At 38.2% G+C, this 13,420-nt stretch overlaps 1 protein-coding gene across 2 annotated transcripts in view; it reads right to left on the reverse strand.

Annotated features, from left to right (window-relative positions):
• Positions 1 to 13,420, reverse strand: part of LOC124544662 (DNA repair protein RAD50) — a 251,508-nt gene that overhangs the window by 58,652 nt on the left and 179,436 nt on the right. For both annotated transcript variants that reach the window (XM_047123280.1, XM_047123281.1), the window contains 3 exons: positions 5,034 to 5,234; positions 425 to 631; positions 146 to 319 (listed from right to left, as the gene is read on the reverse strand). In XM_047123280.1, coding sequence (XP_046979236.1) covers positions 146 to 319; positions 425 to 631; positions 5,034 to 5,234 — 582 coding nt within the window. The remainder of the gene's footprint in view (positions 1 to 145; positions 320 to 424; positions 632 to 5,033; positions 5,235 to 13,420) is intronic.

A 13,420-nucleotide genomic window follows, 5' to 3' on the forward strand; every position in this document is an offset into this window, starting at 1 on the left:
CAACAATGTATGTGAGCACTGACTGAAATGCTCTTTATAATGTGTTCACTGATGCTCTCTGCAAATAACATGGCAAATATTCCCCCACACTTATATATTATGTTATTAGTTCCCAAATTTTCATATTTTTACTATAATTTCTCACCTCCTCTTTGACAGCTGAAATTTCTCTGCAGAGACGACTTTTATCTTCTTCAATGGTTTTCACTTGGAACTTACCAAGGCGCTGTTTTACTTTATCTATTACACTCTTCAGTTCTTCAGCTTCTACCTGTTTCTCCTTCAATATTTTGTTATCTTCAAGTTCTCTTGCTTTCAGCTGCAAAATTTCAGTATCAGAACATATTACAGATCATTCATTACATTCACAATTAATACAAAGTATACAACATTCAGTAAAAGTACCAAGTTGAAGAATTCTTACCTGCTGATTTGAAATTTTTTCTTTAAGCTTATCAATGTTTTCACACGTTCTTCTGTTTTTATCTGCAAGGGTCTCCTTTTTAGAGTCCAGTTCTATCAATCTTTCTTGAACTGACGTAAGTTTCTCTTTCATGCCGCTCTGTTCATACCGTTGAATGCTCTTATGCCAATTACAAATTTCATCATGTTTCCTTCCTTGCTCAACAATCTGAAAACATTACCCGATCAGTTAACAAAGAAAGTTTGCGAAGACATGCACTCTGTGGATGTGATTTTCTTTTCACATCTGGAAACATTTGCTACCTGAATTACTTTTAATTATAACATTGTTGAATGCATCAAACATGTAGCACAACTGCTAATTACACTATAGTTCCTTCAGTTCAGTATTTCTAGAAAAGCACATTTTAACACTGTAAACACAAACATTTATTTGGCTACACCTCATTCATTTACGCACAATTTACATGTAACGTGCCTGAACAAAAGCTGGTCTGATACAAGATAGGCCAATTCTGCTGGTATAGAAATACATTTAAATTAAGAATGCAACCACCGACCATTTACATCTGTCATCACTTGGTCCCATGGCAGAGTGGAGCTGCCTAAAGCTGCCCAATTCATCTTCCAGTGCCTGTATCATTTTGGCCCTCCTCTTGATGGTACCATATATTCCTGCCTTGCCTATACAAGCAGACCACAATGCCAACCCAAAACTTAAGATTTTATTCAAAATTATTTACCTTTAAAATCGGTAAGATTTTATTCATACAGGATGTTTCAAAAAGAATATTCATTATGACCATACTGCAAATTAGGGAGATATGAAAAATACCTGCTGTTGTGGTCTTTAGCCTGAAGACCCAGTCTGACACATGTCTCCAAGCTAGTCCCCCCCCCCCCCCCCCTTGCACGCACTCGCACGCACACACGCACAATTTCCCTTTATTTTGAAACAGACAATTCATTGATGCCTCAAGATGTAGGCTATCAACTGGCCTCTTCTTTTAGTAAGGATGTGCCATAAGTTTCTTTTCTCCTCAATTCGATTCAGTACTTCCTTATTAGTTATCCATTCCACTCACATGACCTTTGGCATTCTTCCATGGCACTACATTTCAGAAGCTTATATTCTCTTCTAGTCTGAACTATTTGACTCCTTATTTCATTTTGGTACAAGGCAATACTCCAGACGTACACTTTCAAAAAAATAATTCCAACATATATTCAATGTTTCTCTTATCACAGAAACCTTTCTTACTATTGCCAGTCTACACTTTACATTTTCTCTACTTCAGTCATAGTTAGTATTTTTGCTCCCAAATAAGAGGATAGCTATCTTCTAGATGGGTGCCACAACTCTTTCACACAGATAAAAAATACATCAGAATGAAAATGTCCGAACAATTATCAAAACAACCAACAAGGCTTTTTGACCAGTGTGTGACTACTGATGGAACTTGGGTCCACTACTATTCCACAGAAACAAAACAGCAGCCAAAGCAGTGGAAAAATGTTGATTCACCATCACCAATGAAAACAATGGCCATAAGGTCAGCCAGAAAGGTTGTGGCTTCAGTGTTCTGGAATGCAAAAGTTATTGTGCTGTAAATTATCCTTCCACTGGTCAAACAATTATGGAACGATGCTATGCTAACCTGAACCATCTACAGCAACCGAGAACCGATTCCACTGTTAAAATCTGATATGCCAGTTCAGATGACATCCCAAGCTTCTGCTATTTCTCGGATTTTCAGTTAATGATCTGCCGTGACCATTCTACGCACTTTTGCAATAATTTCTGAGACACCTTGGCCAGTCATTATACAGATCATCATCAAAGCTGCCTTGGCTAAATTTAAACTCGCTTGTCCTCTTGCTAACAGTTGAATGTGAAGGAGCTAAAAATCAGCATTAATTTCCTTTGCTTTCATACCTTCCTTTATGAAGTACTTGATCAACACTCGATTCTTGGCTTTTTTCATCTTCACAAATCGCTACATGGGAACAACAGAGAGGCATCCACACAAGAGATTTCTATTCTAAGCTCTGATCTGTCACATTTTTTGTCATAAAAGATGATTTATTATTATGCGGGAACCTCACTGCGCGAGCTCCAACATTTTGTGGTCCCCCCGTAGCATAACTCATCATCTATTTTTAGTGTATCATTTCCTGATCTAATACTCTCAGCAAAGCCTGATTTAATTTGACTACATTCTATTATTCTTGATTTACTTTTGTTGTTGATCATCTAACAATTTTTTCAAGACACTATCCTTTTTTTGCCCACCAAGATTGCAAGCCCTTTGCTATCACTGATAAATTACAATGTCATTATCAAATATCAAAGTTTTAATTTCTTCTCCCTTAACATTAAATATCTCTCATAATTTCTTCTTGGATTCCATTGTTGTTTTCTGAACATATGGACTGAATAACATTGTGGACAGGCCACAACCCTGTCTCACTCCATTCCCAACTACTACTTTCCTTTTGTATCCCTCAACTCATATAACTGCAGTCTTCTTTCTGTATAAGTTATGGATAACCTCGTTTTTCATATTTTACCCCTGTTACCTTCAGAATTTCAGGAAGTGTTTTCCAGCTATATTGTCAAAAGCAAAATACTCATGAAACCTTTAAGTTTTTTTTCTATGTTATTACAACTGTTCTATGGCCCAATTATAAGCAACAATGGACATTCCATGACTGAAATGTGTCTTGGCCATGCTCAAACCTGTCTGAAGCACAATGGCACTATTCAGAAGCACCTTTTTACCTGTAGTTGAACAAGCATGAGTCAGTAATGTGATGCACTGTGTTTTTCATTACTGTTTTGGGATTGTTCCACCCATAGTGCAAACCGATGATACTGGAATTTCCAATCTGGAAGAGACAGGATGTCTGTGCAAAGTGAAGAGTCAAGATCAGCCACACATTACTGACGAAAAAATGGAGAGCATTTGGTGAACTTTTGAAAGGAGCCTACAAATGACTGTTACCCACACTAGTGGAGTACATGTTATTCCCCACATGGCTATCTGGCAAGTATGAGACACCATTTTGTCTACAAACAATACTGACATAACTTAGGCAATCTCTTCAAGTTGATGATAAAAATATGTTTTGTATCAGCAATGCTGTCTAAGATGCCACAGAAGACAACATATGTGCAGAATCTACTTGATGAGGCTATCAAGAATGTTGCTATGGAAGGGTGGATTAAGTAGCTTTGCCATGCTGAAAACTTGCATGAAGACAACCTTCTGTTTGAATGCAGCTGACAAAATTTTGCAGAAAGCACTGTCATTGGTTCAAATGACAGTTCCAATACTGAGTTTGCTGATAAAGTTAGTTCTTCAGAATGGGATGATTAAGAAATAATATATCGCATTACATGATACATTTTTTGTTCCTTTTATTGAACCAAACTTGTGAACACTGCCTCCCCCTCCCCCTTTCCTCTCTCTTCCCATATTTTTTGTCTTGTAACACGGTTACACCTAACAGACATGGCACGTAAATGCAGGCCGAGATTACTGTATAAACAGCAATAAAACACATTTTGCTACAATATACCTAACGATTAACACAAAAATATATTAAAATGTAGAAGTGTGGAGTTATGCCTACTGTTTCATTACATTATTTTGAAGCATTCCTTGACATATGAGTCTGCAGCAATTGTTGACAATAAATCCCTGGCAACTTCTGGCTATAAAATTTTACTGAAATGCACTATCAGTAGATTTTAATTAACGAGCCATTTTCAGCAAGTATTTCGGTGACACTTCATACTGGCAGTTTGCGGAGGAGGATGTTTAGATCTATGATTGCTTAAGATATCGGCAGAGATCAGATCTAAACTACCAACTTTGAAAACTTTAGCTAACAATTGCATTGTAGCCATTAGTGAATGCCTTGTGTTGTGCACTGCTGATTTTTTTATTTTGCAATTGGTGAAGAGATTAACTTTGTTTTCATGGGATTTGAGTACAACTCTCGCAACACCAGAAGGGACTGGCGGTCCCTATGATCATTACGAAAGTTCTGCTTCTGCAGGAGCACAGAATATGGACAGAGGCTGCAGATCCTGAGAGAGGCAGGGTTTGTTCCCCTGCCACACTTCTTTCCTCTCCAGTCGTGCAGTGCAGCCCAAGTTGTTACTTGTTTATGCTGCGACTGACTGCCATAATTTAGTATCACCACTATACCTAGTAACACACTGTGCATGGCTATCTCACACGTCAGCCAGCATTGTTGATTGTATTATTCAGTGGCATAGTTTGGTCAAAATGCTTATGATTATGGGAACTGTCCCAGTAACACAATCTTTAAAAACAAGTATAGATTACATCTAGAATTTTCCATTTTTTTGTACCAATTGCCACTTAGTGATACACAATTCTACAATAAATTACTTGTGCAAATGGCTTAATAATACATCTTACAGAAACGGGAATCTCAAACTACACCGTATATTAAAAAATAATACTACTATATTCCCTTCCCCCCTAATTCCCATTTGTAAGCTATTGCCAACACAATCATTAGACAATCTTCAGAACAACTGAAGCGCAGAACAGCAGTACAAATATGATATTTACCTTATTTTGTCCCTGATCTACATTTTTTCGATTTTCTGTAACTCTAATATTTTTTGACTGCACTGCAGAATCAAGTGTCTCTCTAGCTTCTTGAAGTCGGGTCTCGAGCACCTCAATTTCTGACTGTATCATCACATGCATACTTTGCAACTCCTGCAAACGTTCCTCCAGTTGTCGACGTTTCTGCTGTCCACTTTCGAGCTGAAAAACAAATGAGACTGTCAGTATTTATGAATTTTCAAAACGTTGCCACATTATTTTTATCTTAGGTTGACCAACGTATCTCCAATATTTAGGTATCAGTTTTGTAACATGCAGTCAAATCTGTAATGGACCAGAAATGACACATTTGTAGCAGGCCATGGTTTTAACTACTGTTTACGCCATTAAAACCAAAGTTTCTTCGACATGAAGTTATTTGAAAGATGCAGAAAATGGCTCTCTGGTGAAAGTAAAGGGAAAAGGAATCAGTGAAATATACAAGAGATGATTCCTGTTTTGGCAGCAGCAGACCAGTTTTATCTTTTTGAAGGTGTGTCTGTGAGATTAAGATTTAACAAGTCTATTGTCAGTCAGTTGTAGGCCTGTTCACTTATTGCTTGGCCTGTGTCTGGTGTTACTGAGTTTGTGTCCTTGATTAGAATACTTATTTCATCTGCAAACATTAATTTTTGAACAGTCTCTTAGTCACTGGAATTTATGTAAATTAGAAATCAAAGCAGACTCAGCCTCAAATCATGGGGGACTCCTTTTACTGCAGAATTTGACAATTTTGGACACTATGATTGCAGATGCATGAGAAAGCAATGGTACAAGTAGAAGACACTTCTTTTTGCAAATTGGAGCCAATATTTCCAATATTTCATGAGAATTTAAAAAGCACAAAACAAAGTGTAACTTTTTAATCGCTCTCCACCAGTGTCCAAAAACCAGGCCTACAAATAGTATAAAAACATCATCACCCTGTTTAGCTTCAAATAAAATCTAATCGTGATGTGAAATTCTCCCAATGAATTCATTCGTGATCTAACCGAGATGCTGCTATCGATCTCCCACCGTCTCCACTTTTTTTTAATGAAGGCACAGATTTTCATGTTTCTATGTTATAAGTATTGAAGGAAGGCTCAAGAATCATTAACATGTTATTCTTTTTGACTGTGGATGCAAATTTCAAGCAACTTTATTTTTGTTGCTGTTACTGAAACTTTTATGCTGTCACAAAGTAAGAAATTACATTTGAACAAGTGCAATGTTGTCAATGATACGACATATTGCATAAGCAAGCATGATTTGCTGGTTATGTAGAGTGAGAATATGATTTTAAAATATATTGTGCTACTAATTACACTTGCTTTTATTCCCTGAGTCAGGGGTGTGTGACAAATAACAATAAAGAAAAAATATGAAATGTGGTTTTAACTAGTGATATGTGGTGACTAGACACTTCACTGTAGAAAGCTGTGGCATTCCGGAAGTCGAGGACAACATTTTTGACTGTGAGAGTAACTATTAGTATCTACATTTATACTGTTTAGAAAGTTTAAGCAAAAAATTTGGTAGGTTCGACTTTATGGAACCACTTATATGGTGGTGCAGGATTGGCTCCCAAGTATCACATCCTGCAAACATTTACCATTGTGGGCCTTCATTTACAAGTAACCGACAAAAAAAATTTCAGAATTATCTGTGATCCACCAGAGCCTCAAAAATAGCAGCAATTTTAAAATGAGGTCATAGTCTAGCATTCAGTTATTTGAATAGACTGCTGAAGATTGTAGGTTCGAATCTAATCAGTGCAATTACTATTTTTCATGTCTTTATAGAAATGACTGATCATTATTTTCATTCAGTTTCTTGATTTAAATACATTTTTTTCATTTCTAATCCTTTGCTGCACCAATTTAATCATCATATCAACATCCTTATTTGCTCTCTTTTTTTCTAAACCATTTTGTTCTTTTTCCATATGGAATCTTTGTCCTAGAGATTTTACATATTTTTATTTATCATTGTAATATTAAACATTTGAAAACACCAATCTATTGGTTAGAAAACAAAATATGAAAATACTAATTATACTGGTTATGCAATGGTTTCAAAAAAGCTTTTTCATTACAAAATGTATATATTTTATGGTAGTTAAATTCTGTCCACACCCTGGAGAAAATAATGCAGATAAAGATTTATATCAAAGACAGTTTCATAAAAAAAATTCAATGAGTAATTGATACAACAACACTAATGTAGATATCAATAACAAAAAATGATAAGGACGAAGCTAAATCAAAGTAAATACGCAAGAATATTTAAAATCATATGGACAAAGATTCCAAATGCAAAATAAAAGGCATTAAGTATGAGACTAATGGTAAGACAGAGATTTAGGATCCAGGTTTTAAATTGTAAGACATTTTCAGGGCCAAATGTGGACTCTGACCACAATCTATTGGTTATGAACTGTAGATTAAAACTGAATAAACTGCAAAAAGGTGGGAATTTAAGGAGATGGGACCTGGATAAACTGAAAGAACCAGAGGTTGTAGGGAGTTTCAGGGACAGCATAAGGGAACAACTGACAGGAATGGGGGAAAGAAATACAGTAGAAGAAGAATGGGTATCTCTGAGGGATGAAGGAGTGAAGGCAGCAGAGGATCAAGTAGGTAAAAAGATGAGGGCTAATAGAAATCCTTGGGTAACAGAAGAAATATTGAATTTAATTGATGAAAGGAGAAAATATAAAAAAATGCAGTAAATGAAGCAGGCAAAAAGCAATACAAATGTCTCAAAAATGAGATCGACAGGAAGCGCAAAATGGCTAAGCAGGGATGGCTAGAGGACAAATGTAAGGATGTAGAGGCTTATCTGACTAGGGGTAAGATAGAAACTGCCTACAGGAAAATTAAAGAGATCTTTGGAGAAAAGAAAACCACGTGTATGAATATCAAGAGCTCAGATGGAAACCCAGTTCTAAGCAAAGAAGGGAAAGCAGAAAGGTGGAAGGAGTATATAGAGGGTCTATACAAGGGCGATGTACTTGAGGACAATATTATGGAAATGGAAGGGGATGCAGATGAAGACGAAATGGGAGATACGATACTGCGTGAAGAGTGACAGAGCACTGGAAGACCCGAGTCAAAACAAGGCCTCGGGAGTAGACAACATTCCATTAGAAGTACTGATGGCCTTGTGCTACAGAAGAACTTCAAAGATTAGATGGGTAGATCACATAACTACTGAGGAGGTATTGAATAGAATTGGGGAGAAGATGAGCTTGTGGCACAACTTGACAAGAAAAAGGAACCAGTTGGTAGGACATGTTCTGAGGCAGCAAGGGATCACCAATTTAGTATTGGAGGGCAGCATGGAGGGTAAAAATCGTAGAGCGAGACCAAGAGATGAATATATTCAGAAGGATGTAGGTTGCAGTAAGTACTGGGAGATGAAGAAGCTTGCACAGGATAGGGTAGCATGGAGAGCTGCATCAAACCAGTCTCAGGACTGAAGACCACAACAACAAACAACATGAGGCTAAAGAAAGTTAAAACAGTACAATGATTTAGGTGATGTGGCAAAAGATTAGAAATGAATGAAACTTAAATGTTAATAAATTAACTGAATTATAAATGGTATCTGTCATTTCGGAGAGGGCGAGTGTGGGAGGAAGAGTAGAATGTGCTCTATGGTATTCAAAACCACAAGCTCCAATATTCCACCCAAATAAATTAACTGCTAGTCTACTGCACCCTTCTGAAATCATTGCTCTTGTTAATGCTCTAGTGAATCACAAGGAATTCTAAAAATTTGTTGTTGTTCAGTATTTGAAACTGGAGAATCACCAAGACGAATAGCTGCAAGTTACACCTGGTAGCCTAACCTATACCACCACATAAGTGATTTTAACAAGGATATGTAAAGTCTGCTATGAAGCTTGTGCCAACCAACGATGTTATTGTGTTCAGTGGTGCAAAGAGAGAGAGAGAGAGAGAGAGAGAGAGAGAGAGAGAGAGAGAGAGAGAGAGAAAGTTGCCTGCGAATTTTTATGTGATTTTGTTTGCTCCTTTTTTTTTTTTTTTTTTTTTGTTTTGTGTCCAGTCTTTCACGGAGACAGAATCAACAACCGTTTGTTCTGTTTTGCCTCTTCCTGAGTTATATGTACATTCAGAACATTTCAACTGCGAGTTAAACATTTGGAATCTTATCCATCTTGGACAGTAACCACTTGTCCTATCTGTTTGGTCAGACACTGTTACTGAAGCAAGGAATTTTGTTCCATGAAACCTCCAGACTCCGTTTGTTCACGCCAAGCAAAGGTCAGTTATCTCTAATCGTGCTAATCCAGACAAGTCTGTCCCACCCTTTGGGACCTTCCTTTGAAAGACAAACTGACGAACACTTGTTATTTTATGGAGTGTGGTAAGCAGTACTGAAATACAATACTTTTCTAGCATATTAAATGCATGTCATTGCTTTTCACACTTCTACTCATTCAAATAATGCTTCTCTAAAATAATAGTCTTAGTAAAGTACTTCACATATTACAATAACCCAAAGTATTACCTACTAATGTAAAAAATAATTAAGTTCTTATTTTTAATAGTTCATATTTTATTGCGAGTGTTATAGATTCACACTGCACTTTCTGCCCGACACCATTATTGCCACACACTTCCACAAATTCAGTATGGATTGTTGCAGCATTTTCCCCCTCCAAATGCAGGAAGAAAGATATAAATTCACATTACACTTTCTGCCTAACACTTTCAGGAAGGACTAAATGTTCTTCCACTGCACATTTTACAAAATGTGTTATGTACAAGAGAAAAAGTACAGCACTCTTTTCTTACAAAATTCACAGAACATTTCTGTGATTTCAGTTGGTTATGACGAATGGAAAAACTGGTAGAAGCGGACCTCGGGGAAGATCAGTTTGGATTCCGTAGAAATGTTGGAACTCGTGAGGCAATACTAACCTTACGACTTATCTTAGAAGAAAGATTAAGAAAAGACAAACCTACGTTTCTAGCATTTGTAGACTTAGAGAAAGCTTTTGACAACGTTAACTGGAATACTCTCTTTCAAATTCTGAAGGTGGCAGGGGTAAAATACAGGGAGCGAAAGGCTATTTACAATTTGTACAGAAACCAGATGGCAGTTATAAGAGTCGAGGGGCATGAAAGGGAAGCAGTGGTTGGGAAGGGAGTGAGACAGGGTTGTAGCCTCTCCCCGATGTTATTCAATCTGTATATTGAGCAAGCAGTGAAGGAAACAAAAGAAAAATTCCGAGTAGGTATTAAAATTCATGGAGAAGAAGTAAAAACTTTGAGGTTCGCCGATGACATTGTAATTCTGTCAGAGACAGCAAAGGACTTGGAAGAGCAGTTGAACGGAATGGACAGTGTCTTGAAAGGAGGATATAAGATGAAAATCAACAAAAGCAAAACGAGGATAATGGAATGTAGTCAAATTAAATCGGGTGATGCTGAGGGGATTAGATTAGGAAATGAGACTCTTAAAGTAGTAAAGGAGTTTCGCTATTTAGGGAGCAAAATAACTGAGGATGGTCGAAGTAGAGAGGATATAAAATGTAGACTGGCAATGGCAAGGAAATCGTTTCTGAAGAAGAGAAATTTGTTAACATCGAGTATAGATTTAAGTGTCAGGAAGTCGTTTCTGAAAGTATTTGTATGGAGTGTAGCCATGTATGGAAGTGAAACATGGACGATAACCAGTTTGGACAAGAAGAGAATAGAAGCTTTCGAAATGTGGTGCTACAGAAGAATGCTGAAGATAAGGTGGGTAGATCACGTAACTAATGAGGAGGTATTGAATAGGATTGGGGAGAAGAGAAGTTTGTGGCACAACTTGATTAGAAGAAGGGATCGGTTGGTAGGACATGTTTTGAGGCATCAAGGGATCACAAATTTAGCATTGGAGGGCAGCGTGGAGGGTAAAAATCATAGAGGGAGACCAAGAGATCAATACACTAAGCAGATTCAGAATGATGTAGGTTGCAGTAGGTACTGGGAGATGATGAAGCTTGCACAGGATAGAGTAGCATGGAGAGCTGCATCAAACCAGTCTCAGGACTGAAGACCACAACAACAACAACAACAGTTGGTTATTCATATGGATGCCCAAATCCTCAAACATGCAGTTTCAAGAGAGTAAGGAAAAAAATAAGTTGCCACTCACGATGACTGAGAGAGGTGGCGCAGTAGATAACACAGTGGGTTAGCACTGGGGAGGACAATGGTTCAAACCCATGATTTCCGTGGTTTGCCTAAATCACCTCAGGCAAATGCCAGGATGGTTCCTTCAAAAGGACATGGTCGATTCCCTTCCCTATCCTTACGTAATCTGATGGGACATATGACCAACAAACACAAACACACACACACACACACACACACACACACACACACACACACATGCATGCGCGCGCGCGAATGCCTTCTCTGGCACTTTCGACCAGAATGCATTCCGGTCTGAGGTGTTTGAGATTGTGGTTATGTATACGTGAGATGTGCCTGCTTGTGGGAATGTGTGTGTGTGTGTGTGTGTGTGTGTGTGTGTGTGTGTTTGTGTTTTTTTTCTTTGCTGAAGAATGCCTTGGCCGGAAGCTAAAAATGAGGCGCCTTTCCATTGTGCCTGTCTGCAGCTCGGCGTATCACCTTTATGGAGAGTGGCAACCTATATATATTAATGTAGAATGAAGAAATTTCAGGAATACATTTTTCTAGGTAACATACTTAGCTGATTAATGTTTCAAGATCACAGATAAATGTAAGTGCAACATAAGCTGTTGCAAATGTGAAATGCTGGTACATTAATAACTGATGTAACTGCCAAAATGTTGAATGCAAGCACGCAGATGTGCATGCATTGTGTTGTACAGGTACTGCATATCAGTTTTTGGGGTGGGGTTGCATGCCTATTGCACTTGATCGGTCAATACAGGGATGGTTAACGCTGTTTGTGGACGACACTGGAGTTATCATTCAATGATGTCCCAAATGTGCTCGAATTGAGAAAGATCTGGGGATTGAACAGGCCAAGGCAAGACGTCAACACTCTGTTGAGTATGTTGGATTACAACAGCGGTATAGAGGTGAGTGTTATCCTGTTGGAAAACAATCCATGGAATGCTGCTCACGAATGGCAGGATAACAGGTCGAACCACCAGAATGACATACAATTTTGCATTCAAGATGCGTGGGATAACCACGAGAGTGCTCCTACTGTCATACATAATCACACCTCACACCATAACTCAAGCTGTAGGTCGAGTGTGTGTCGCATGCAGGTATGTTGGGTGCATGTCCTCAACTGGCCTCTTCCTTGTCCAACATATGCCTATCACTAGCATCAAGGCAGAACCAGATTTCATCAGAAAACACAACAGACCTCCACTTTGCCCTCCGATGAGCTCTTGCTTGACACCACTGAAGTCACATATGGTGGTGGCTTGGGATCAGTGGAGAGCACATTGCAGGGCATTTGACTCTGAGCTGTCCTTGAAGTAACCGATTTGTAACAGTTCACTGCGTCACTTGCTGCTGCAGATGCAGTATGATACAACAGAGCCATACACTGAACACGATGGCCTCCCCCCTCGGTAGTGCCATGTGGTCATTCAGAGCCTGGCCACCTTGCGCCCACACATTCCTGTAACCACCACTGCCAGCAATCATGTACAGTGGCTACATTCCTGCCAAGTCTTTCTGCAATATCACACAAGGAATATCCAGCTCCTAGTAGCCCTATTACACAAACTCAGTGAGGTCTTAAAGACATTATGGACTAATCTTAACTCACCATGTCCAATGTAAAAAGTAATTAATGTTCACTACTGTTACATCGTGTATTTAAAGCAAAACTCATTTGCATTCTCATAGTGGCGCTACTAGTGCCACTCTTATGTGACTGATGTGAAATTTGAATAGACATCATCTTTCAGATGTAGAAACATGTCTACCTACTTTTGTTTACATCGCACAACTCATTCTTGGTGTTGCGATCTTTTTGCCCCGTCAGTGTCTGAATGTGGACATCAACATCAATTCTTGAAGTTGTAAGTCATCATTTGTTTTCAACTTCATAATATCATTTTCTGATACACTGCAGATAAGTGAGATTAAAAACTAGTATCTTGACAATGTGCAGGTCATTAAATACAGGGAAATCATGCCAACACCAGAGGGTGATTTGTACCTTGCTCCTTCAGAACACGAGTCCAGTGCCTTCTTCACAGCGGTACTATTTTGAAAGATGCAGAACTATACAATATAAGGTTACAGCACCAACATGGCCTAATTTTATAAACTAAAATGAAAAGCAGCCCATATACAGTAGAGAATGCTATTTACGAGGGTCGTTCCAAAAGTTCG

The sequence above is a fragment of the Schistocerca americana genome, chromosome 8, assembly GCF_021461395.2.
Source record: "Schistocerca americana isolate TAMUIC-IGC-003095 chromosome 8, iqSchAmer2.1, whole genome shotgun sequence".
Lineage (NCBI taxonomy): Eukaryota > Metazoa > Arthropoda > Insecta > Orthoptera > Acrididae > Schistocerca > Schistocerca americana.